The 27,317-nt window shown below is 36.8% G+C and overlaps 2 protein-coding genes across 5 annotated transcripts; one reads left to right on the top strand and one right to left on the bottom strand.

Moving 5' to 3' along the window:
- Window positions 1-3,542: 3,542 nt before the first annotated feature.
- On the bottom strand, window positions 3,543-17,754 carry LOC141447540 (uncharacterized). 4 transcript variants are annotated; one of them, XM_074115203.1, is made up of 6 exons: window positions 16,321-17,754; window positions 11,584-11,647; window positions 10,291-10,367; window positions 7,450-7,553; window positions 6,547-6,878; window positions 3,543-5,829 (listed from the first exon to the last, which is right to left on the bottom strand). In XM_074115203.1, the coding sequence occupies exons 2-6, from the start codon at window positions 11,588-11,590 to the stop codon at window positions 5,732-5,734; spliced, it is 618 nt and encodes a 205-aa protein (XP_073971304.1). In that variant the 5' UTR covers window positions 11,591-11,647; window positions 16,321-17,754; the 3' UTR covers window positions 3,543-5,731. The 4 variants fall into 4 exon arrangements, with proteins under 4 accessions (XP_073971304.1, XP_073971303.1, XP_073971302.1 ...); XM_074115202.1 differs by having other exon boundaries at window positions 16,328-17,754; XM_074115201.1 differs by lacking the exon at window positions 16,321-17,754 and adding an exon at window positions 15,070-15,495.
- On the top strand, window positions 15,579-21,969 carry LOC141447539 (uncharacterized). Its single transcript, XM_074115199.1, has 6 exons — window positions 15,579-15,776; window positions 16,947-17,016; window positions 17,780-17,856; window positions 18,587-18,699; window positions 21,013-21,401; window positions 21,783-21,969. The coding sequence occupies exons 1-6, from the start codon at window positions 15,579-15,581 to the stop codon at window positions 21,842-21,844; spliced, it is 909 nt and encodes a 302-aa protein (XP_073971300.1). The 3' UTR covers window positions 21,845-21,969.
- Window positions 21,970-27,317: the final 5,348 nt, after the last annotated feature.

Here is a 27,317-nt window from a genome sequence, read left to right as displayed (position 1 = left end):
TCTTGGTGAGCATGATGCTAGGCTACTAGTTAAGATTATCGCCTCCTCCTCCTCCTCCTCAAGCGACGATATCCATCAAGTCACCATTCGGCGCGTATCTCCTCTAGTTTCCAGTAATCCTCCGTTAATAGTTTAATTAGAGATATTAACGTTAACTGGTTAACTGTTATTGTAGATTATCAATTTTAGAAGAATATAGCTAGAACAGCTTCTACGACAAAATGCGAGAAATAAAAGACCACACACGATTACTTCTATTTCATTCTAAAAAGATTTTTTTTTTTTTTTCTCCTCAAATAGTTAATAAATAAATCATATAACAAAGCATATATCATCATATATCTGCATAATGTTCACTCCTACGGTCCGTTATATATGAATGGATATATATTACAGCTGTTTTTTATTTGATATAACCTTCTCGCCCAGTGCCTTCTAAATTACTTAGCGGTATACTTGATCATTCCATCTTCTTCTTCTTTTTTAATGCTAGTTTTGTATTTATTTCCGTCTGGCGTGATTATGATTATTCATATTTGGATTATCGTTATTTATAACGCTTATTGTTTCTATAGTATATTGACTTGTAATAATTATCGTTTATTTAAAATGGCAATGACATTAATCGATAATCGATTAGGTTATTGAATATTCTTAATTATAATCATTTTCTTTTTTTAAAAAAAACTCTCTCACACGTCTGCTTCTATTAGCAGTTCCGCAGATGTTGTAATCTTTATTTTTCCTAGCTTGGATTTAAGCTGTTCAGGATCAGTTTGAATTCATTTTTCACGGCCGAAACTTGCAATAGGCGTGACAGGTTTTTTCTTTTTAATTAATACATAGGATACCAAGGAAGTAAGTTCTTTTAGTTGAAGTCCAGCTCATGCGAGTATTTCGGAGGGGAGGAAGGGTTGGCTAAATAAGTAAGTCCTTTTATTGGACCCGGGGGGGGGGGGGGGGTCTTCCGTTGGCGTCATTTATGTTCATGAGCGTCAGATTGGTGCCGTCATCGTCTATTACAATCTTCAAAAAGAAGGTCAACAACGATTGAAAAGTGGCAGCCTCACAGGTGGTGCATGTAAACTGTTCAGCGCAGATTGGTGACGTTTAACAAGAACCATTCGATTAGTTACAATAACCAGCTCTGAGCTTGGGCATGCCCATTGACGTCATATGTGCCTAAAATATGTACACCGTGCTTTATTGGTCGGAATACCGTGTTTTTAAAATGGAAAAATGGTAGATTTAGTTGAAAATTATAAAAACAAGCATGGAAACATGTACAGGAATAATTTATCGATAATCTGCCATCCAACACAATGTGCGCGCGCATGGCTTTGAATTAATTGTTTTAACAGTTTCAGTTAGTAAAAGATTTTTATGGCTAGAAAATGCATTGTTTGCTAAACAGGTAGGCAATTTAGTTGGGAGATAATCTGTTTTCTCTAGTATAAAAAGCCAGTTAGCGGAGATTTCGTTCTTTTCTGTTAAAAAAAGGAAGTTTGTGTGTATACCAGTGGTTGCAAGGACAAAAGCAGGAACAATGTTTTACAAATATGTAAGTTTGTTTATTGTTGCTATAGCTCTTAGTAGGGTCAACATGTTGCCACTAAATGGAACTGTTAATGATGAGGAAGAATCGAACAAGACTTATGAGTTTAACGAAATAAAGAGTGAAGAGGAGTTTGACGCCGTTGAGAAAGAATTAGAAAAAGCAGAAGACAATTTAAGAACCCTAGCGAAAGAACTAGAAGAAAATACTAAAACAAAGAATGAAACAAATACATCATCGTTCACCACTGAGGTTAATATCACGCAAGCATCATCTACAATCGTAACAAATTCAACATCAGGCACTGTAGCTGAGTATAGCAGTGATACAGCAAATTATGTAGCATATAGTTCACAAACTGGTATCAAGGATTTATCAACATTCATCGTAGAAGTTGATGCAGTTATCTATAAAGAAGTAGAGTCTACACTGGAGATACTGATACCAATTGTTCACAAACAAGTGAAACTTACTCTACAGAAACTGATACCAGACATCCAAGAAAATGTAAAATATTATTTACAGATTTTGCTACCAGTTATCCAAAACAAATTAGTATACTCATTAGAGGAACTAAAGCAAAATGCACAGGAAGATCAAGAAGAGTTGGAATACTCCCAGCTGAACCTGATGGAACGTATCCAACAACCTTTGGAATATTTCCTAAAGGAATTTTTTGTTGATGTTTATGAAAGTGCAGAGAATTTTCTCCAGAAACTAATGCCAAGAACCCAAAAACGGGCAGCATTCTCACTAGAAGCAATGATGATAATTATCCATCAACAGGTGGATGATTTATTGCAGAAGCAGACACCATATATCTATCGTCGAGTAGAACATTCAGTGCAGGCACTGATAGCAGCAGAGAAACTTGGACAAGACGTTTCACTGGAGGAAATTACACCAGATCTGTATGAAAGAGTGGAACATGTACTTAAGACACTGAGAGAAGTTGTACATTCTAAGTTAGAGCATTCCCTAAGGAAAGTGATAACGGCACTTCAACAAAAAATTGACGCTTCATTTGTAATCCTTGGAAAAGCTCTCCAACCAAAATTAAAGCTTTATTACCAGCAACTCAATTCAAGTGACCATCAAAAAATAGAATCCTTAATGCAGACACTGTTCAATGGCCGAAAACTGGAAGGATTATTTACAATATCAGCTTTACAAAAACTGGTTGGATTTCCCCTACAGTACCTGATATCTGCTATACAACAAAATGTAGACAGCTCAACACTACAATCACTATCAACCATTCATCTAGAAGAAGATTTCACTCTTCAGAAGAATATGCCAGCTCTTCTACAACTAGTAGAGGATTCTCTGTATGAATTGAGAACTGATATCAAGTTAGAGATGGCAAATTCCAGTTTGTCCAGTTTGTTTATTGAAGAAAGTGTACAGCAAAGCCAACAAATAGATTGTTAACAGATGAAACAGATAACAGCCAGTACCAATCATCATCCAAGCTTCCAATCATCATCCAATCAGGATTTGCTCACAGCTGTTTAATCTTAATCCAGAATTACGAATGAAGAATCTGTGTCAGAGATTAGTTTATTGTCTGTAACTAGACTATATCTCTATAATTGATCTTTTGAACCCGCTCTGTGACCACTTAAATTTATAATTTTCTTTTTCTCAATTACTTTATTTTCCAATGATGCATTCGGGCTTAAAGAAAGGTGTACAATATTTGAAGAGATTAATTTTTCCAGTAAATGGCTTAGAGTGGACCAACCTAAATTACAGAATGGCTTTAAGGATTGTAGAATCCTATCTTAGATGTGAATATATTCAAAAAATTGGATACAAGTTGCTGTTAACTGATTTACAAATTATGTCTTATACAAATAAAAATGTGCTTAAAAAAACAAACTGTTTTATTCCTACTTTTATACCCCAGAACAGAATATTTATTAACAAAAGGCATAATATATCAACAATTGATACAATCTAAGGATGCTGCATTGACCCCCCCCCCCCCAAAAAAAATTCCATCCATGGGAGATGGGAGTCATTCGTGGCTGTCATAATATTTGATAATAAGGCTTATATTTGAAGAAATATACAAGATACCCAACGTGACTGCTAATTGTAAGAGACGTAATTACATTTCTTTTGTTACATTAATTATTTCGACCAAATAGATTCTTGAGAAAACACCCACTATATCCAAAAGTGTTTTGCTAAATGTTGGTTTATCCTATGACTCAACTATCTGGGTTTTTAATGTACGAAAGTGTTTTATAAAAGTGTTATTGCCATGGTCACAAATTATAAAGAGTTCAAGCTCCACCAGGATGTCTTTCTTGTATGATATGGTCCATCGACCGTGGTTTTGATTCTATGATTAAGAAGTGAAATTGTCAGAGCAGTATTTTGATACGTAAATGAACTGATTCCTAGGTAAATATATTTGTTAGTCTATAATAAGTATATTAGGATCGGAGTGGGATGAAAGAATAGCAGTATCGTCGGCGAATGTTGAAACTATTGTATTTTGGGATAGAGGTAAGTCAGCAGTATATATTAGAAAAAGGAAAGGGCCCAGAATGCTTCCTTGAGGGACTCCATCTTTTATGGGTATAAAGGACGAGAGGGCCTGCCCTTGACGAACGCGGCAGTACCGATCGGTGAAGTAAGATTTTAAGATCAGATAGTAAGAACAGATCGGTGAAAGGAAGATGATTTTTAAGTTTGTGCAGTAAGCCCGAGTGCCAGACCCGATCAAAGGCCTGCAGCCACATCGAGAAAGACACCCGAACAGTACTGTTTACGCTCCAAGGAAGAGGATATGGTATCTATCACCCGGTGCAGCTGCTGAATTGTTGAATGAAAAGCGCGGAAACCAAATTGATGTTCAGGTAGCTGTTTCCTCTACTATAGGGATTAGGCGCCTTAGCAGAAGCTTCTCCAGTATTTTCCCTAAAACAGGCAAAAGGCTTATAGGACGGTAGGAGCTAGGTTGCTGTGCAGATTTATTGGGTTTCAGTATCATTTTCACTATGGAGTATTCCCAGAGCATTGGAAAGTAAGTCGTTCTTAAAACTGCGTTGTAGATGTAAGTTAGAAAAAGAATACCACTTTTTGGTAAGTTGCGTAAAATGTTACTAGTTATAAGATCGTTGCCAGGAGATTTTTTAGTCGATAGTTGCTTAATAATGTACTTTACGTCTGAGGGATTAAAGGCTTTAGGAGGTAAGGTGAGTTGTAGGTGTGAGTCTAAGTCCTCTTCAATGTTTAGTTCGTGTAGCTGATCATTCATGTCCGGATGTGGAATAAATACATTAGATAGGTGAGATTAGTCTTGGTCTATTTTCGCCCAGGTCATGTTGAAGAGGAGGAGAACAGTCTTTGTATGCCAGAAATTTGCGCTGTACAGAACCAAAGAGATTTGTCTGAGGTTGTTAAGGATGATGATGTGTATTGACTGTAAATGTCTGACTTTAGTTTGTACAAATTCCCGTTTGAGAAGTCTCGTCAGTTGATTTAGTCGTCTACGTTCAGATGGATATCGGGTGCGTTGCCATCTAGTTCTCCTTTTCTCTGTCAGTAAAGGTCCTTAAATTTAGGGGTAGTAATGTACTTTTTTTGTTTTTTTAAATTCCTTGATTCCTCCAGACAATGTATGAAAATGTTCCCTGGAGCAGTTATGGTGAAGTTCAGCCCCCCAATTTTCTGAACATCAAATCTCCAGGTTTTGTCTGAGAGGACCTAAATGATTATTTATTCTCAAGAAAAAAAAATTAGTCGGTTGTTATGATGAACTGGGCTAACTAGATAGGAAATACAGAAATGTTAGTTGTGTACCTTGTAGGCAGAAGCCGATGCCAAACAGTGTAGAGAGAGAGAGAGAGAGAGAGAGAGAGAGAGAGAGAGAGTCCATCGAAATCTTGAAGATTTAAATACTGAGTGTCTCATCGAAACCTCTTGCGACAGATTCATTTAAGGCGATTTATAATCTTCGTCCAAATTATTCTAGCGACTTCAGTTAATAAATTACTAACAATGGTTAAAAAATTATATTAGTTATTTGGATAGATTAATGGCCAAAACTTAAATTAAGCAAGATATCAAATTTCTTCGATTTTATTATAAAATTATTATTTATGAAGTAAATAGTCTTCAATTAATAATGCAAAAAAAAAATTAATAAAAATAATTATCAAGTTAATAAGAAGCTTCATCTTCATCATCGTATTCGTTTTCTTCTTCGACAATGAGATATCGCAAGCTGAGCACCATCCACCAAAGATGTCCGATAAAACCTGAAAAGGTAAAGAAGTTATTGGGAAGGTGCATCTCAAAGGGTAATATACCAGGGATGGCGAACCTTTTTGAGACGTGGGTCAAATTTTGTTCATTTTTTTTTTGTTAGTACTAGCTCTTGGGTCATTAATGCCCATTTGCACCAAGAGTTAAGTTTAAAAATTTTAAAACTGAATATTTTCAAAAATCTAAACATCTTTAAAATTCAGTTGGCTTAACGGGGTAAAACGGGGACGAAACAAGTGGCTATGGAAGGGCTCTTTTTACAAACATAACTGAACAAAACCTGAACAAAAGTGTGTTTTATCTGAAGAAAAATCTAAATATGGTTATTTGCTTTGGGTTGTCGATTTTTTTTGTAACAAACAAAATATGAGTAAAATTATACATTTTATTTGATATTTTGTAAACAGTTTTGCTTTATTTCAAATACTACAAAAGCATTTGTCGTCATTTGCGTTTTAGAACTTGTAATGATCAAACTAAAGGTTATAGATAGGCATTTAAATTGCTTTTGTGTCAAATGCGTGATAGAAAAAAAATTCAGATAGGATATAAATTATCCACAACAATTAGAAAATCTAAATCAACCCGCGTAAACAAATGGTTGCCTAGCAATTGTATGGGTCAGTGTCTGACCCGCGGGTCATAGGTTCGCCATCACTGGTATATACAATATAATTGGCCAAGAACTTCATCAAGTTCACTTCACTTACATGTATAGGCCACAGCCAATATTATTGATATCAAGATTAGAACTGTATCATTACTTTCACAGCCTGGGTACCAAGCCTTAAAGTTGATGACCTTGCCCAAATGTTCTTGGTCCATCAGATGGTTTTTTTTAATCACCAAATTGTATGATAAGGCCATTTTTTTGTTATCTTGCCACAGTTCATCTCTGGGCGCATCTACAAAGAAATCTTTACGAAATACAGGATACTCTGCGGGATCTCCTTTTCTAAATGGACAATCACTTTTCTTGTAACGCCAGCGTAAATCAATTAGCCATTGTGAGTCTGCGCACACGTGATTTATACAAACATAACTGTAAAAACAAAAAAAAAACATATCTCATGTGAACACTACTTCCGTTTACCATTACTCTCTCTAATTGCTATAATTCAAAAATTTCCCTCAAACCCTGACGTCACATTGACGTCATATTTAATAATTATCATTTAATAAGAAAATCTCTCCTCCAACCTCTTCTACAACCCTTAGTCCCATAGAAGGAATTTCTGGGAAACACTGGGAAAGCAAACACGCTTGTTGATTTTATTTCCGCTAGTTTCGCACTTGGATCCATCATCAGGGGGGTAGATTGTAGATGGAAAACTAGAAAATTTATTCAGTAACCTAGTAGTTCACTTCTTCTCCCCGCAACAACATATTTCGAGCAACATGGTTCTTCCAAGTAAAATGTTGATCAAGAACAAGATTACTGGTGTAGGCAACAACTTGATCGAGAGATTGTCTAAGAAATGAGAGGTAGAAGATATTGGGGGATTCACCTAATTAATCCCTACATCCCAGTAACTTCCCAACTTCCAAAAAAGTTGCACCCAGATCTAGTCAGTGATTTAGAAATTATTCTCAAAGTGTAAAAAAATACTTACTCTTCTAAAGTGCGAGGGAAGAATGCTGCAATCATCAAAATCAACCATAAAAGCATGCCAACTGCAGTGATCAACACGCCTAATAGCAATAGTTTCCGATTAAACTGAAAACAAGTGAATTAATTGAAACTATAAAAGCAATAAATCCATTACAATGTGATTAATGGCCCGCCGTGCTGGGTAAATAGCACGCTTGTTGATTTTATTTCTGATGGTTTCAGATTTTCAACCAGTTGATTATTCAGTTTGATGTAGAGAATTCAATTTTTTACCAAGTTTCAGCCTCACGCTATACGTCAATCAATCTAGTCATCTGACTGATCCGGCCTGGGAAACAACCAAAAACATGCGCACGCTACTACGGACAAAATCAGAATTAAAAAAAAAAATCTAAAAATTTGGTAATTTGAATTAATGACGTTTCTAGTCCATGATCTGAAGTCGCCTCCTACCCGGGTCTTATACTACAGCAACCCGTGGATTCGTTCCTGTGAAAGTTATTGTGAGGTCATATACTCTATTTATATATACGGCCGTTTTCGTGTTCTGCGTTATTTCTTTCTTTTGATCAAGTATTCCTTATTTAGTGAATGGTTAGATAAGGTAAGATAAGATAGTAGACGGGACGGGACCTAGCCCCATGGCACCGCAGCCACAAAAGACTAATTGTGCCAGCCCCTTCTTAGTTCTAGTAAGCGAACCCTCCCCTCCTAAAGAGGTTGAGGATTTTCCCTACTAGTTCTTTTTGCGCTACTATCTTCTTTGGTCTCAGCGTTCCAAAGGTTTCATAGCGCAAACGCTCGATTGAAACGCAATCGAACAGCAGGTGAGAGGCCGTTTCCTCCTCTTCCTGACATAATCTGCACAACGGTTCCGAGCTGATAAACCCCACCTTGCGCAGATGCTTCTTAAACCTACCGTGCCCCGTGAATAGGCCTGTAATCAGAGTAATCTGATTTCTGCCCAAACACAGGGTCTCTTTGGATCTTTGCTTACACAGCCAAGGCATCAAGGTCTTGCTGTGTTTAACCCCAGGACACATCACCCAGTTCTTTTCGTGCTCCCTCCAGATCCAATCTCTGAGAGCCGCACGAACCGAACCCCTGGTAATCCCCAGGACAGGCTCTGGACCGATGAAAGGAGTGTTAGCTCCATTCCTGGCCAGATAATCAGCTTTTTCATTCCCTTCAATACCCACATGACCCGGCACCCATTCCAACCAAGCTTCGGCGGTACATATACTAAAATTGGAACGATAGTGAATGGTTATATCAGCTGTTCCAAATCGGCGCCATCTATCTCTTTCTCCAGCTTCCCTCCAGAAGGTGCTTAAAGACAGTTTTACCTGCTCTACCATATTATCCCCAAACTTCAGTCAACTTTTCTTCAGCCTTATTTTGGTTGCAAGGCCAAAAATAACCCTACGAGGTGTGGCTATTAAATAACGAGACTATTGCTGTAAAACATTTTGTTTTAAATTTATACATATTTAGTTATTATCACCTTCAATATACACCCCTCCCCTATCCCTACAACGCTCTATGCTGTTCGAAACTATGCTCTGTGCTGGAAGTCTTTTTCTATGAGCTCCTGCATGACGCGTGCCGCTTTTTCTTTCACTCAGCTTCAAAGGACTGAAATCGTGTTCCTTTGACTTTTGGGGAACAGATAAAAGTCACATGGGGCGGCAAGGTCAGGCGAATAAGGCGGATGTGGCCTAAAACTGGGATGTTGTACTTTGGCTAGAAACGTCGTCTTGACAAGACAATGCAGTGTGAGCCGGCGCCGGTTGTCTTGATGGAGAACCCCGTGACTTGTTCTTCCACAAATCGGGTCGTTTTTTCCTTACTCTTGCTCACGGAGTTGAGCAAGCACCTCACCGATAGTAATGTTGATTAATTATAATCGGATATTTTCCTCCGTTTTAGACATGGAAGGGCGACCCCGGGTGGTCATCATCTCCGTCGGCTTCTCGGCCATCTTGAAAAACGCTTGAACCACTCAAAAAAACTTGCGCACGTGATACAACATTCATCACCATAAACTTCTTTTTAATAAAAGATCAAGTTTCAGTAGCGGTTTTATCATGATTTGATGTGAAATTTCACGACAATTTCGTTGCTCTACTATATGTGTAGTATTATGTTTTCGGCAAAACGAAACTAACAGCTCTAGTACACAAACGACGGTTCCGGTCAGACAGATTTCTCTACAAACACGAGAGAGACGCTGCAATCGAAAGAGAAGGCTTTACGCTGCTGCACAGCTGTCGCGGTCGTTAGGATTTGGCGCATGCATAGTTCTTCTGTAGTAGCATCAGTCTCGTTTATTTAATAGCCACACCTCGTATTTCAAAAATATAGTTAACAAGATCAAAGATTAAAATATAGTTCCGCTATTCATAGCGAGAGAGAGAGAAAAGAATTATTAACACTAGCTAGCTATAGTGACTTGAAATTAAAAGTTCTAACTTCCTGTGGTTGTTTTTCCCCCACTCTGGTGGGCTCAAAACAGGCACTTCCGTTCTTTATTTAAAATTGTTGACATAATCGCAAATACTTTCCTTATCAAGTAAGCAAAAGATTAAGGAAAGAAAGTAATTGCCTACTTTTTTCAGGCGGGGCTTAACTAACCAATTAGGAGTGATGGACAGACACCGGAAGCTATATTTTATTAATTTTCTTTCTAACAAATAAAAAGTAGCTATTCACGGGATTCGAACTGGGGATCTCCCCATACACGCTTTTTATAACGACTATATTCACCCCAAAGTTCCTAACAAATAAAAACCAATCTACGAAAATGTCTTAAACTTAACTATATACTTTACGTTAAACTTACCATAAATGCGCTCATAATTGTGAGAAAATGTCCTGAGAACATTATAGCACTGTAAATGCACATCAAAACGAACGGAACTGAAAATAAATAAATAAATAAATATTTTGGCATGAGATGGAGGCAATATTATTTCAAAAAGTTTTTAATTACTTTTGGAAATAATATATTGATTTCCAATGAAGCATCCTCATTGATTACTAATAGGCCTTTTTCAGTTCAAAGTCGCGCATTAAAGGGCACCACTTTTCAATGGAGATAGCCTCAATACTAATTGCAACTGTGCATGTGCAGGAGGCTAAGAAAACTATCAGCTTTTGGTTAGCCTACTACTAATACTACCAAACAGTAATTGCAACTGTCCATGTGCAGGAGGCTAAGAAAACTATCAGCTTTTGGTTAGCCTACTACTAATACTACCAAACAGTAATTGCAACTGTCCATGTGCAGGAGGCTAAGAAAACTATCAGCTTTTGGTTAGCCTACTACTAATACTACCAAACAGTGATTGCAACTGTCAGGAGGCTAAGAAAACTATCAACTTTTGGTTAGCCTACTACTAATACTACCAAACAGTAATTGCAACTGTGCATGTGCAGGAGGCTAAGAAAACTATCAACTTTTGGTTAGCCTACTACTAATACTACCAAACAGTGATTGCAACTGTCAGGAGGCTAAGAAAACTATCAGCTTTTGGTTAGCCTACTACTAATACTACCAAACAGTGATTGCAACTGTCAGGAGGCTAAGAAAACTATCAGCTTTTGGTTAGCCTACTACTAATACTACCAAACAGTAATTGCAACTGTGCTTGTGCAGGAGGCTAAGAAAACTATCAGCTTTTGGTTTAATTTCTTGACTCTTTAAGTTTCTTTATTCATAGGGTGCGTAATTTCAATTTATTTATTGCATTTAAAGCTGAATTTGCAAGATGAATACATTAAAATATAAGCAATGTTCTAGAGTTTTGGAAAACAAATTTGGGAAGGCACCGCCTTGGAGCCACAAAGAGAAACTATACCATTAATTGTACAGTGCACTCTGCCGTGAAAACTGTTGCGAATATTTTTGTAGCGCTGTAAGTACCCTCGCTGTTCAATCGCAAGTAGCGAATTATTACGTTGCTTAGTGCATCATGTACCCCACACTCAATTGTCATGCACACCATGTAGATCTCTTAAAGGCGAAATGCACTAAATCCTTCTCTCTCCAGAAAAAAAAAAAAAAGCCTGGAGAAGTTGTTGAAAGACTTAAAGACTGTCTTTCTGCAGAAGTAACTATAAAAGACACACTTACTAATCATTTCGTTCAGAATCCATCCCTCGGTAGCATTTATGAATACTGGTATGGTGACAACTGTCTGAAATTGAAATGTTGAATTAAGGACAGCTCTATTAATGCTAAAATAACAATAGTCTCCTGCCTAACTTAATATATGGTGACCATAAATAAACAAATACTTGAACATAAGTTACGACAGATTTGCAGATCTTTGAATCAATTCATGGAAAAAGTGCCCATTACTGCGGAAGTGCTATTTCATTTAACTGGAACTCGTAAAGACAGAAATCCGGAAGGAAAAACAAAAGAAAAAAAAAAGGATCTTGGGTTGCCATTTAACAGTACATGGTCCAAGTGGTTTAGACGGTATCAAGAGTCGTTCGTTTTGTTAAGCTCGTGTTACTCCTCGTAAAAAGCTCCTAATCGTTGTAAACAAACTTCGGAGCTGAATAGCAAAATAATTCCTTCTATTTATTTCGAATGTGGACGGAAAGTATCTTGTTCGTGCGCGGTGGTAGTAGGACGAAGAGGTTGGTAACACTGAATTTTTGAAGCTAGGTTTCCGGTCCGGAATGGTGATCAGAATAAAGTAATGTTAGAGAAGCATTACGGGAGATGGCCATAGTTATCTGCAGATTGTAGATAAGATAAATTCACTGCAACCTAAAACTAAATATTGTGCCTTCTTTGTAATGTAAAGTATATTATATATGCATAAAGAGACCCGCAAAGTTAAGATGTATTGTTGGTTAGTGAGTTCGATTCCCCTGCTCTAGGCCTTGGATTTTATTTAATGGTTAATAAAAGAAAATTACAGTAAAGTATGTTTGCTAGTCGCCTCCGTCCTAATTGGTAGTTGGACGTAAAGCCCCGCCTGAAAAATAGGCAATTACTTTACTTATACAGGTAGTCCTCGACTTACGACGTTGACCCGTTTCTAAGCGGCGTCGTAAACCGTTTTTTCGACGTAAGTCGGAACATACGTAAACTGTACCATATACAGTATACAGTACAGTACTGTATTACCACAATAACAGTACAGTACTGTAAGCACTTAGCCTATCCTAACACAGTACCCTACATAATTATCAAAAAACACATATAAAATACTGTGTACAGTACGTTTAATAATGAAATGAAACAGTAATGAAAAACAGTAGTGTACTTTATGATATCTAATTTCACTTCCATGGTGATGGCCTTCCTTTTCTTCGATGCACTGCCATCAGAAGGAGTCTGCCTTACACGTTTGGGAGCCATAATGAAGGGCAAAAAGTGATCGTGACAACGATGTTAATGGCGTACTGGGATGCTGGTGACGCCGTCTTCCTCGGTCCCGTGGCCGCTGCACACCAAAACACGTACAGTAGTTCGCGGGCTTTTCATAGTACATATAGTATAGTACTGTACTGTAAATGGGAGTCGTAACCACGAAACGTCGTAACTCGAGGACTACCTGTGTATGCATAAATTTAGGCACCTGCAGCAAAATGCTGAATGTGTAGTGAATGCGAGAGTGAGAGATGAGCACAGGATTGTCAAGTAAGTTCCTTACTAGGCTAAGCTCAGAACTAGTAAAGGGTTGAGAGCTTTTCAGTGCACTGATGGCCTCTCGACAGAGCTGGACAGTGTAAGTAGCTTCTAAGAAGAGAAAATCTATAGGACAGCAACTGGATTCACGATCTCCTGGTTCTTCACGTGGAAATCCTGTAGGCTAACCTCTTGCCTGAGATAACCTTGTTCAAAATACTTTTTAGAATGAGAACAGTACATACTAAGAACATAGTTAAATCCTATTAAAACTAAATTGACTACTTACAATGCCCATTACGCTGTAGGAAACTATGCCATACTGTATCGTTAAACAACAACAACAATGTGATAAATATCTTGGAAATAAAGTTATCCAAATGTTATAAAGAAACTGGCACATAGGCTGAGGAGTTCTACTAGTAAAGTAGGTCTCTTCATGATCTATGGCTAATATATGGCGAACCATAATTATGTACTAAGAGATCAACTATTGACCACACAGAATGTCATACAGTTCCGAATATCGGTGCAAACATATGTTTTTATTTATAAAAAAAAATCTTATTGTATGTTATTTAAAAATTTTAATATACAGGGTGAACCAGTAAGTAATGTCCATAGACCTACTGTGTGTGTAGTACATCTACAGTGGAGTTCAATGACGTAATTGGCCAACTTCATATTTCCCACTGTTCTTGAGTGACGTCACTTTAATTTTTTTTTCTAAAATCATTACTTTTTTTTCCAATAAAATTGTTATTACTCAGAAAGTTTTAGTCCGAATTCGATTCTGATGACACGGTTAGAAAGACAGATGAATTTACTAAAAATTGATACCATTTCCATTACCACAGCCTCAATCTTCCTCCTGGATACTGGAAAAATAAAAGTAATCGAAATTTTTGAAGAAAACTCACATTAGGCCCTTATGTGTGATCATTATCAGGACCTAGGTGCTGGCCACTTTTCTAGTAAAAGTTTCCTTGTTTAATGTGGGCTTTCTAACGGTATATCATTTTCCAGGATTCCTTTTATCTTCGTATGAGAAATTACGTTTGTTTTTGCAAGAAAACGTGTTGACGAGCACTCAACAGTGTTTAGTTTATCAAGTTGTTTAATTCATTGAAAACTCTTTTAGATGGACCAATAGTTAATTTTTTAAAGTAGATTGCCTTAAAATAAGGAAGTCAAAGGTTACAAATTGCACTTTAAAAAAAAACAAAAAAAAAACTATTTTAAAAATTGACTACTGGTCCATCTAAAAGAGTTTTCAATGAATTAAACAACTTGATAAACTAAACACTGTTGAGTGCTCGTCAACACGTTTTCTTGCAAAAACAAACGTAATTTCTCATACGAAGATAAAAGGAATCCTGGAAAATTTTGAAAGCCCATTAGTCAAGGAAACTTTTACTAGAAAAGTGCCAGCACCTAGGTCTCATAATGATCACATAAGAGCGTAATGAGTTTTCTTCAAAAATTTCTATTACTTTTATTTTTCCAGTATCCAGGAGGAAGATTAAGGCTGTTTGGAGAATAACTTAGGCTTCGAAATGGTGTCAATTTTTAGAAAAAATTTCGTGTCTTTTTAACCGTATCATCAGAATCCGAATTTGGACCAAAACTCTCTGAGTAATAACAATTTTATTGGGAAAAAAGTAATGATTTTAGAAAAAAAAATTAAATTGACGTCACTCAAGAACAGTGGGAAATATGAAGTTGGCCAATTACGTCATTGAACTCCACTGTAGATGTACTACACACACAGTAGGCCTATGGACAATACTTACTGGTTCACCCTGTAAAGAGGCTTGTACAAAAAATCAGGTCTATCTATTTAGCAAGCATGCGCAAACCATGACACTCGCATTACTTTGATTTGAATCAAACACTTTTAATTACTCTGCGCATGCCTGAACAATTTTTAAAGATATTTCCCCCCCTCCAATACAAAAACAAATAAATCACCAGCGTATATCCCATATTGGTTTTGGGTTCTGATGGAATAGCCAATCTTTGGATTTCACAAAACGAACCTGAAACAAATCAGGTCAATCAATTTATTGAGATTGAAAGCTTAGACAAAATTTAAGCAAAATTTATAGCCCTTAATTGCACCATTAGCAGTTCTGCTAACTTTTATTTGTAAAATTTTTAAAATTCAATATTGAAGCAGAATAAATATTCTTTATTTGATAGATCTCATTTCTCACTGCTTTTAAATATCTCCGGAGGTTTGTCAGTGGACAACTGCTCCACTCTTGTGCTCATCTTTTCCCTTCATCATATTTACTAGATGCTAATTTTGCAGTTGTAAATTTTTCAATAAATAAATAAATTTATTCGATAGTTAAATGCAACAAAAATACTGCATATAATAACATATGTTCCAAAAATGTATGAGCCACATTAATATTGACTAGTTTATAATGGGTACAATGAAAAGATTAAAGTTTTGAAGTGGAAATGAGAAGAATATGTGGTTCAAGATGAAGAAGAAATCAAAAGATGTAGAGGACAGAGAAGAGAGTGATGATGAGTTTGACGATGATGAGGAGGAGGAGGAGAAGGGAAGGAATGCTTGCGAGAGAATGTTAGATAAGTTCAAATTGAAGTCATTCTGCTATAAGTTCTCCTTGCAAATGGGTTCAGTTATCCTGAACACCGTGGGTTTGGTAAGTCTATTTTATTTTGCTTTATTTTTGTTTTAAATAAATTTATCAAGAATCATATTTTAAAAGAAGAAAAAAAAAAAGTCGACCTAAAAAACCAGATCCTGTAATCCACTTCATGAAATCACCGGAAATACACACAGAACTTGTTTCCGGCAGACGGTACTTCCATGCCGAAGAATGTTTTTTTTTTTCAATTTTAAATGAAAATGTAAGTAAAGTAAAGTAATCGCCTATTTTTTTAGGCGGGGCTTAACGTCCAACTACTAATTAGGTGTCGGTGGACGGAGGCGACTAGCAAACATACTTTACTGTAAATTTCTTTTATTAACCTTTAAATAAAATCCAAGGCCTAAAGACCGGGAATCGAACCCAGTACCACAATACATATTAGCTTCGCTGGTCTCGCCTCTAACCGCTCGGCTACCGTGGCGCCTAAATGAAAATGTATTTACTTTTTTTTTTTTTTTTTTTTTTTTTTTTTTTTTTTTTTTTTTTTTTTTTTTTTTTTTTTTTTTTTTATAAATAAAACATTATTATTAATCACACAGAACTTGTAGAGTATATGCACTCAGTAAATGGCGCAGACTCGCAACAGACTCTCTCCACGACGCACTAGAATTGACTCAGTCCACGGAGACTGCGTCCATTATTCCCGTACACTTCTTTATCCAAAATCTTCTGCTCAAACTCCTTACCATCCTAGACTGTCATCCCAATCCACTATGCCGCGACATAGCCTCCTACAGATCCTTCTACAACATACAGACACAGAAGACTAAAACATATCCTACTCTAACTCTCTACACTAGCTGCAGGTTTTTCCTCTCCTTCTTTCTCTGCATTCCAATCCTCCTCTCCTAACTTTTCTCTTTCTTCACTAGATTAGAAGGTTAAAGTGTATAATACATTTACACTTCTGTATTTATTTTATGTATATATTATATTTATTGTAATCAATATTTATTCAATATGCACTCAGTTCCCACAATGATCTTCCCCCATTCCAACAATACGGCAATCCTAAAGTTATTATTGCTTAAAGAGCTACCCAATAGCAGATTTTAGGCTGGTCCATTTTCACAAAGTCAAGAGCACTATTATTGGTACTACTACACCAATGGAAAAACCTAGATAAATTTCCCCGTTAAATAAATATTTTCTTTTTTCCAGACATTGATGGTAATTACCATGATCACGAATTTTTTCGTACCCAATTATACGAAAGAGTATACTTCATTAAGTAAGTAAGCAAATATTAAATTTAAAAGTTGATTTTTTTTATTGTATCCCTGACCGGGATGCGCAGACTTTGTCATCCAGGTTTTCGCCTCATATTACACTTGTGAATGGGAAACGGAAACTAAGTCTTTTATTTGAAGGATTTCCGCCCAAGAAGCTGAAGTTAGGGGGAGCTGAAGTTAAAGTATCCTTGACTTGGCCTGGTAGCTAGCAAACACCAACAAAAAGAGGAAGTAGATAAAACAAAATTAGGATTAGAGAAGCAGCAAGAAAGCATCTCGGCAAGCAAGTACACAAAATTCTGTGTGGGGCCTTATAAGCGAACCAAGGCTTTTAAAATCGCGTGGGGAGGGCGCGCGGTTTATGTGAGACGGACAATCTTCGTGCTCCTTCTGCCCTGAACAATCTCAGGGAGCCCCACCACCACGTCAAGGTATAGCACCGGGTGGGGTCAAGGCCTTGGAGGGCCAGTACGAAAATAAAAGGACCGAATAGAGCCATTTTATTTGTAGGTTGTTAGATCTATTTAATTATTGATAAAGATTTGTAGTCCTTTCAATCTGTTGCCCCTGTTTTATCCAAACCAAGACCCGCAGGCTAGGCTAAATACCCGGCAGGCTTTATTTCTGGAATTTAAAATACCTAAATGCCCTTGGAATTTCGTTAGAACCATAAAATCAATATTCTTAAGCATTAAGTAGTAAGTAATTCACGGTGGTCCTCTTTTTCCCAGCAGATGCTTATCAAATTCAATTTTTTTCCAGTCCAACACTCAGTAATGTATTCTACAACTGTGACAATATTTCTTGGTCATTTCGCTAATTTTGTGGCAGCTTTTTTGGTAAGTATTTAATATACCTTCTTTTTTGGTTTTGATTTTCTGAAATCATAAAGATTATTCTCCAATCTGTGGGTTTGACTCAATCCAAGATATCATATATATTTGTATTAAATCTCTTTGCGTGTGAGGTGAGGGGGAGCAGAACCTTTCTGGACCCACAAAACTAGGTCCAACCACTGGAGAGATGTGCTGGTTAGCCAGTTATACTGAGTGGAAGCTATGTCTATCTTGATTTGGAGCACAACAGTCATCAGGCTAGTTGTTTTTGGTTTCCCGAGGGAAGGAAGAAGTATCCCTCGCCCATCTCGCCATTACACTGTAATCGTTATTCGGAGTGACTGTTCAAAGGCAAATCGTTTTCCCAACATGAATACGAGTAAAACACTGTTCATGTTGCTATTCTAACCTTGGACGATGGCTGCAGTGAAAATGATGTCTGAAGCAAAAGGAAGTTTCTTGTGAAGAATATGTGCTAGGATCTGATTATGGCTGAAATGATTTCAGCTGGTGGATCTCGCTATGCTATTTATTTCCTCACCCACTTCGGGACACGAGTAGCACCTTGACATTCGCCATTTTTCTTTAAGATTCACTTCTCAATGTTGCCCTTTAACCCTTTCTTCTAGGGCCATATAAATTTAAATTTCAAATGAAAGATTAATGCTCCTATCAATTTTTTTTTGCTGTTTTTCATAATACTGTTTAGTATTTGGATTTTGTTTGCTAACAGGATAACGTTGATTTAATACTATGTGGTCGAATTATATTGGGCATCGGATTTCCAATGTGGTTAATTTCAAGTATTCTTGGCTTTTACCATTCTAGATTGCATCCGTTTTATCTGTAAGTAGTAATTGTTTATTTGTATTTATTTTTTTAAGGCGCGTCCTTTTCCACCCTGGACAGTTATACTCTGGTTATAGATAACACTATCCATCACCGGACAGTGTTGCTGGTTAGAAGCTCCCTAGGAAAGAAGAAATCTAAGGGCCAGCGCAGCTGGATTCGAGCCAGTGATCTCCGCGTTGCAATGCAGTCAGCTAGTCCCTTCCCTATTACAAAATCCCAATGATAAATGTGGTGTCTACTTTTTGAAACTACTATCTTCCTCTAAGGACAGGGTGCCACAACAAAACCCTTCTGAGTCAATCCCCACGCAATCCAATCGAATCCTTAGATTAGAGCAGAGGTCGCTAAAATGGCCAAGGTGACCCCAGAGGGTATATTTAACAAAAGTAGGGGTCGATCTGAGCCAGGGGTTCTTATTTTATTATTACTTATTATTTAATAAATATTAAGGTATTTAAATTCTTCAACATTCAAGATATTTTTCATAAAACTATTTGTTACACAATGTAAAATTACTTTAATAAATGTTTAAAATCATAAAATAAATGTGACAAACACAAATACGAGGGTCGTTTGAAAAGTCAGTGCAAAAATAAAAACTACTTAATTTTTTGGGGTAAACCTTTTTTATTTTTCAACATAGTCTCCTTTTAGGCTTATACACTTCGTCCAACGCTGCTCTAGTTTGTTGATCCCTTCCGAATAATAGGATTTGTCCAAGTCTGAAAAATAGCCATTCGTTTCTGCAATCACCTCCTCGTTTGAATAAAATCTTTTTCCCGCCAGCCATTTCTTCATATTGGGGAACAAATAGTAGCCCGAGGGAGCCAAGTCTGGAGAATTGGGGGGATGTGAAACGAGTTGGAACCCTATTTCCATTAATTTTGCGACCACAACTGCTGAGGTGTGAGCTGGTGCGTTGTCGTAATGGAAAAGGACTTTTTTGTGGGCCAGTCGTGGGCGTTTTTCTTGCAGCTCGGTTTTCAAACGGTCCAATAACGATGAATAATATGCACCAGTAATAGTTTTACCCTTTTCCAGATAGTCGATGAGGATTATTCCTTGCGAATCCCAAAAGACAGTCGCCATAATCTTTCCGGCCGAAGGAACGGTCTTCGCCTTTTTTGGCGCAGATTCCCCCTTGGTAACCCATTGTTTAGTTTGTTCTTTGGTCTCAGGAGTGTAGTGATGTATCCATGTTTCATCCACAGTGACGAAACGACGCTTAAAGTCCTGCGGATTCTTCTGGAACAGCTGCAAACCGTCCTTGCAACACTTCACACGATTTCGTTTTTGGTCAAGCGTGAGCAATCGCGGCACCCATCTTGCGGATAGCTTTGTCATGTCCAAATGTTGATGCAAAATATTATGTACCCGTTCATTCGAGATACCCACAGCACTAGCAATCTCACGCACCTTCACTCTTCTGTCATCCATCACCATATCATGGATTTTATCAATGATTTCTGGAGTAGTAACCTCAACAGGGCGTCCAGAACGTTCAGCGTCACTTGTGCCCATATGGCCACTCCGAAAATTTTGAAACCACTTATAAACTGTTCTAATCGAAGGTGCAGAGTCACCATAATGTTTATCAAGCTTCTCTTTAGTCTCCTGAGGCGTTTTGCCTTTCATAAAGTAGTGTTTAATCAACACACGAAATTCTTTTTCGTCCATTTTTTGAAAATCACTCGACTTCCTCGATTCAAACGAATGCCAAACACAAAGAAATAGACCGATCTGGCTGAAACTTGGTGTGTGTTCTTCCAAGAGATGCTACTAACTAAACATAACCTCGATACGCGCCAGTAGTGCTATCTCTCTGACTTTGCACGGACTTTTCAAACGACCCTCGTACCTAATAGATAGTTTTATTAATAAACTGAAAATTACTTTTATGGGGGGGGGCTGTTGGAGATTTCGAAAAATTATTAGGGGGGTCCATGATCAAAAAAGTTTGGTGACCCCTAGATGAGAGGATTATGTTTAGAATGGAGACATCAGATAGATTGCCTTAGACCTGATATTCCTCAAATAATACGTATAACTAAGATTAAATTTTCATTTTTATAGCTAATTATTTATAGTTTTATTTATTTTTTTTCATTTTGGAATGGTTGTTGGTAATAATTCTTTTTCTGGATGTTGGTTAGGGAATTAGAATTATGGAATACTTGGTTAGGGAAATTCAAATCGAATAATTATTTGAAGCGCATTCATGATCGATTGGTAATTTTTAAGCTCAACGCTTGCTTTGCTTAAACGCTTAAAAGGTGACAAATTTTTCAATTCTAATTACATTTTCAGCTACGTGTGCATTAGTGGAGTACGATGTCCAGACGTACTGTGGTTGTTCGATGCCAGATGGCGATATCTGGGTTACGATTGTCCAGTATATGATATTTATCAAACTTGGCCCGACTATCCAAGAAAGCAAAATCTATCAATACCTGTTATAGAAGAATATTGGAATAATTTGATTACAATCAACATGAATAAAAGCAGTACCAATGCCAGCGTTTTGGCAATAATCGATAATACTGCTAAAGATGGTTACATGAATATAATGCACAATATCACCAACATTAATGTAACACTGTTACAAGAAGACATTGGTGCAAGTTTGTTTCCAGGTTGTGATGTTGGCAAGATTCGTTTTATCATCTATTCAGTGGTCTTGTTGCTACTATATTTAAGTAAGTTGAATCAGCTATTTTTACTTCTCTCACCTCTAGATAAAAGAAGTACAGCAATTAACGCTAATTCTCTAATTCTCTATAATGACTTTTCTCGCCTATACGTACTCCACATTTTGAGAGCATCTCTTTGTTTTAGTCTAGAACATTGCAATTAATACTAGTTATACAACTCTACAATTCGGTAAAGAAATCATTGATTTCTCACAAATACGAAGAGAGATATAAACGTTTAAAAATTTGAACGAATTCGAATCGATTTTGAAAAAGTCGAATCTTGAATACCTCACGAACTATTAATACTAGAACATTGCCATTTTTTACCACCTACACAGCTAACTTTTCTCTACGTTTCGGTAAGGATTTTTATTTTTGTTACAGTTTTTATGATTTTGACATTCTGGGTGAACATCAGTTATCGGCTGGAACTCATGGAAATGTAAACGATCTCAATTGGTCTCAATTTTATTTTTATTTGTTGTTATGCCTTATGTTTTATATACTGCGTCTATTTATTGCTTGTCTGTTACTTCTTTTTCTGATAGAAATATAAGAAATATGATGATTTCTTGAATTAATTTTATATAATTAAATAATCAATAAATTTCAGTCACCATTTTGGAAGTAAAAGAAATAAAATGCAAATATCTTTGGACTAATGACTTTAACAGAGCAAACTCTTAACCATTTCGCAGCATTACTCTTATAATTTCCTTTCTATGAAAATTCGTCCCAAAACACTTTCAAACTTCCGTTATTAATTACATCCAACAAGCTACATGGGATGTTCACTCGAATTAACAGGAAGTGAAGTACAAGTCAAGTAGCAACAGTAAGATAATTGTAGCGGAGGGCTTGGAGTATATAGAGGTAGCTGGTACATGGGCTTAAAAGTGAATTTCAAGAATACAGGGAGTACCTGAACATAAGAGGCGATCAAGAGGATCTGGCGGAATTGCAATCAAAGAAATTACTCTGCTAGACGCCATGGTAGCCGATCGGTTATAGGCTAGACCCGCAAAGCTAAGATGTATTGTGAGTTTAGTGGGTTCTGTTCCCCCGGTCTTGGTCTTGGATTTTATTTAATGGTTAATATGAGTAATTTATAGTAAAGTATGTTAGGCGGTTGTAGGCTAGACCCGCAAAGCTAAGATGTATTGTGGGTTTAGTGGGTTCTGTTCCCCCGGTCTTGGTCTTGGATTTTATTTAATGGTTAATATGAGAAATTCATAGTAAAGAATGTTAGGCGGTTATAGGCTAGACCCGCAAAGCTACTGTGTATTGTTGGTTTAGTAGGTTCGATTCCCCAAGTCTAGGCCTTGGATTTTATTTAATGGTTAACATGAGAAATTTATAGTAAAGTATGTTAGGCGGTTATAGGCTAGACCCGCAAAGCTAAGATGTATTGTGGGTTTAGTGGGTTCGATTTCCCCGGTCTTGGTCTTGGATTTTATTTAATGGTTAATATGAGAAATTCATAGTAAAGTATGTTAGGCTGTTATAGGCAAAGCTAAGATGGATTGTGGGTTTAGTGGGTCCGATTGCCTCAATCTAGACCTTGGATTTTATTTAAAGGTTAATATGTGGAATTTATAGTAAAGTATGTGTGCTAGTCGCCTTCGTTCACAACACCTAATTTGGTAGTGGAAGTAAAGCCCGCCTGAAAAAATAGGCATTACTTTTTACTTTTTACTTTTACTCTGCTCCAAATATCTAGGTTGCACTAATTTAGGGACTCCTCAAATAAAGAGATAAACCGGAGGAACTGAGACTCCAATGACCTAGGGTCGGATTACCTGGTGCTCCAATATGCCTCACTGGTTGGACGCTAATCAGATAGAGTGGGGGGACATGTGGCATTCTTAATCCGGTGAAAAGAACATAGCTCTAGGGGTGCTAATGACCTAAGCCGTCGATGCACCAAAGCAAAAACAAAAATAAACAGAATTTGCATGATAGAGAGAGCAGGAGATGCTTAAGAAAAGGAAATAAACAGTAGGTGCTTGCATAGTTTACTGCATTCCTTGAAGATTAGGAAGATAATTGAAGGTTACAATTTTCTGGAAGGTTTGTGAAGAAGAGGCTGGAATGGTATGGGTATATTAGTAGGATGGACGAGGTGAGAATCTCTGAGCATAAGCAGTTTGCTGGAAGAACTGTGGACAGCCATGGAGGAGGCGCCTGGCAGGAATTTTTGGAGAGATTTCTTTGAAAAGTACTTTTGATGGGGGAGAATGCTGGAAAAGAAGGAAAAGAATATTGCCGCTTATGGATAACTTATGGTAATTTAGATTCATCAAAGTGTTAAACGACAGACTATATTGTTTGTTTAAAGAAAGAAACATTTCAACAGGCGTACATTATACTGACGTAAGATCGTCAAAGAAATATATAGCAACTCCAACCAAACACACCAAAACACCTTAGAGAGTTAGTGTTGTACCCACCCACCAATTATGGAATCAATTTCTTGTGTGGTAATGACACACACAGGGTTTACGTGTTTAGTAACGGATAGGGTATGAGAGAGTGTTTGTGTGTGCAACAGAGAGGGAGAAAGAAATCAGCCTTTGATGTTTGCCGACAAAGTTCTTTCCCCTCTACTTTGAGATCGCTGCTGTGTTAATCTCCCGCCACAACGCCAAACCATATCCCGCCCCACCAACTTCCATTTTTTTTTAATTAAAAAATAAATAAATAAACGGCAAAACATAAAAGATGCTGGAACAGCATCATTTTCACTCAGCATTGATACTTTTAGTGGTTTTGATCTCAGCTTACATATCCCCTTTAAAATAAAATACAGAAAAAGACGAATAAATTGTTTTAAAAAAAAGAATGTTGATCCTGTGAAGATACGATCCGCACACAGCTTGGTTCTCTCTCAGCCTGCTTATTGTCATAACAACCCTGTCACTAATAAATGGGTTGTTACCGACAATAAGCAGGCTGAGAGCGAACCACGCTGTGTGCGGATCGAATCTACACAGGATCAACAAAAAGGTCCTCTCTCTCCTCTTTGCGTAGATTGCAATGAGGAGGAGGATATCAAACATACGAATAATGGATATGTCCACGTTGTGTAGTAGAAAGGAAACAAATGTTTGACGACATATACAGGTATTTTAGATGCACCATTTCGCTACGAAGACATAATATTCTCCACCAACATCTATGTGCTTAAATCTATAGCAGAGCTAGCAATGAAATAGGAATGTATTTAAAAGTTATAGCCGAATAGAATGAATGCAAGAAAATGATTAGAGAAGGATTACGGTGATTTCAATTTCGGTTAAGCTAAAAAGAAGGCAGGAATATAGAGTACTGATCCATCCATTAGTTGTAAGGTTTATGTAAATAGTTGTATATAGTAGAGGGATGAATGTGTGAAGCGAGTGTATTTATAAGTAAGAATGGAGAGTGAGTGATATTCTAGTGATAAGCACCTAGACGATGCTGGCTGTATGGCGGAAGCCAATGCCAAAAAAAAGAAGAAGGAAAAAAAAAGAATTCCTGATACAAAATAACTAAATATGGGCTCAAATTAATAATACCAAATTTAAACGATTATCGCTAGATGGTAAACAATATGGTGCTCAGAAATCGTTGAATAATTCAAAAATTTGTATATATATGTATATATATATACACACACACCTCCTCGGACGGCTCAGGCCATTTATGTCTTTAAATGGTGTTCCACTTGCAGCTTCAATTTTAAGCATTTTTCAGCCAAACTTCTATACAAGGATAGTTTTGGTATTCGACCGTTGTTAATTGATGATTCTGGAGAATATTGAGGTGTGGTCCAATCACAATAAATTCTCAATGTTTGTACCATAAACAATTAGTGAAAGATAATTTATTGTAATTACACCGAATTTTAGATAGCCTCTCAGATCTGTCATGTATTGTAAGGCAGTTTTTTTTTGTAAGGCTAAAATAATATTTAGTAAAAAATTCAAAGTGTTCAGAAAACTATGTGAACTTCAGTAAAAAAAAAATAATTTAATATTAGTTAGCAATGTGTGCCCACAGATAGCAGTAGCAACCGAGGAAACTTTTAGTTTGCTAATATGGCACCAAGATAGCAGCACCTACTAAGCTGTAAAGGGAATCTTTAATCGAACCCAATTTATTTTGTATACAATTGCACATTATTCCATGACACAAACTATGTGCACAGCAAGTATTGTATTTGTCAGATTCGAATTGTATTATGAAATATTGGGCACGATACAGTGGGTAAATAAAAAAATGTCCTATATGATACAGGTCTTTTAGCTAGTATATTTTTTTTGTTTACCCCCCAAAATTAAAATAAACACCAATGCTAGGCGTTGCCAGTTTCCAGGTTAGGGGAGGAGCAACCGGAAGTTGTACATTAGCGCTTACAGAGGGAAGATTGCAGACAAGAAAATTAAAATTTTTTTATGTACCCTAGATAAGTTTTTGAATCATCGTTTGAATAAAGTGATCATAGTTCTGGTACAGATCTATTGTTTACACGGAAGAGCAATTGTGAGTTTCGATTCTCTACCATTGTGCGTAGTAAGAATAGTAATATACATAGTATATCCTTCACAGACTGGAGGAAAAAGGGTTCCTATTTACCTTAGGTAGCCTTAAATCCTTTTCCATAGTCGTAAAGAAAGTCTTATTCTTTACTTCTTTCTTATATTGTGACCAAAGTTCCTTAGATAACAATAATTAGGCCTTAAATTAAGTATTAACTGGAAATATAAGGGTTTGTAGTAGAGACTAAGAAAAGTAAATACTAGCGCATTCTAGTATTAGCGCGAATAACTAATAAACAAGGCAATAGATGGCGCGACAATGCTTGCTTTCTATCGTTGGTTTTTACTGGTCAATATATTTGTTTCTAGCGACAAATCAGTAGCAACAAAATGAAAAAATAAATAATCTAAATATTTATTGAAAATAATTGGTCCATTATTTTTACTGTGCGATCAAGCTAAGGCTCAAAAAATAGTAGGTAATGGAATTTTATTAAAACAGTCTATCTAAAAAATGGATTAAATTGACTATGAAAATAGAACTTTTGCTCCAACAGGTTTCTCCTTTACCCTTAAATAGCTCATTAAAGGAAATCATCTCTCCCTCAGAACTGGTTTAGGAGGTTCCAACAAAAATGATAAAACAATGAGGATAACGACAATGGATTCAGTCAAGTGGCACTACCGATTAAAACCAACAGCCAAAGCTTTCAAATATCCAGAAACGCCAATCAAAAAAAACACTCCATCGAAACGCTAGCCCTTTCGTCACCCTAGCTGGCACCAAGATCTCCATTTATTCCCCCTATCTTTAGTGAAGCTGCACAAGATCTCGTTATGCCAAGTGATTGGACCTCTCTCAGTTTCCTCAGATCCTATCCCTTGATTTCTCCTAAAATTACTCCGCATTACCAGTAAATTCTACTCCAAGAAGGATATTGAAGTATCGGTGACGACATGATCTTCTTAATGAAGTGAAGTGCCAGTGCATAATAGTGAATTACAGTGGTACCTCGGTTTTCGAACGACTTGGCTTTCCAACTAATCGGTATTCGACCAAGAAATTCGAGAAAATATTGTCCTTGAAATCCTAACAAACATTTGGAACTCGGAACACCCGAGATGAGCCGAGATGTTTTTTATATTTACACTTTTAGATCTTATTTCTTGTTTAGATACATGTTTTTACATAAAATATAAGAAATTAGGCCAGTAAAACGGCCTAATATTTCTGGGGCTTAGAAACGAAATAAACTGGCATAGTTTACATTATTTCTTATGGGATAAATTGTTTGGGTTCTCGACCAAATTGGTTCTCGACCGCACTTCCGGAACGCATTGTGGTCGAGAACCGAGGTACCTCTGTAGGTTCTTCTTCGGGAATTCCCACCAATGGATG

Source organism: Rhodnius prolixus, unplaced genomic scaffold (genome assembly GCF_049639745.1).
Source record: "Rhodnius prolixus isolate KJV_2025 unplaced genomic scaffold, Rpr scaffold_7, whole genome shotgun sequence".
NCBI lineage: Eukaryota > Metazoa > Arthropoda > Insecta > Hemiptera > Reduviidae > Rhodnius > Rhodnius prolixus.
This window is presented reverse-complemented; position numbering and strand designations above follow the sequence as displayed.

What these genes read in the sequence shown, in the direction of transcription:
- LOC141447540 (XM_074115200.1), bottom strand. Translation starts at nt 13,567, where the DNA reads ATGGTTCGCCATATATTAGCCATAGATCATGAAGAGACCTACTTTACT. An exon ending in CAATTATGAGCGCATTTATG is followed by an intron (nt 7,554 to 10,290) that starts GTAAGTTTAACG and finishes ACTTGTTTTCAG; the next exon opens with TTTAATCGGAAACTATTGCT. An exon ending in TTCCCTCGCACTTTAGAAGA is followed by an intron (nt 6,879 to 7,449) that starts GTAAGTATTTTT and finishes TTGTTTTTACAG; the next exon opens with TTATGTTTGTATAAATCACG.
- LOC141447539 (XM_074115199.1), top strand. Translation starts at nt 15,579, where the DNA reads ATGTGGTTCAAGATGAAGAAGAAATCAAAAGATGTAGAGGACAGAGAA. An exon ending in GAAAGAGTATACTTCATTAA is followed by an intron (nt 17,017 to 17,779) that starts GTAAGTAAGCAA and finishes ATTTTTTTCCAG; the next exon opens with TCCAACACTCAGTAATGTAT. An exon ending in CTTGTTGCTACTATATTTAA is followed by an intron (nt 21,402 to 21,782) that starts GTAAGTTGAATC and finishes TTTTTGTTACAG; the next exon opens with TTTTTATGATTTTGACATTC.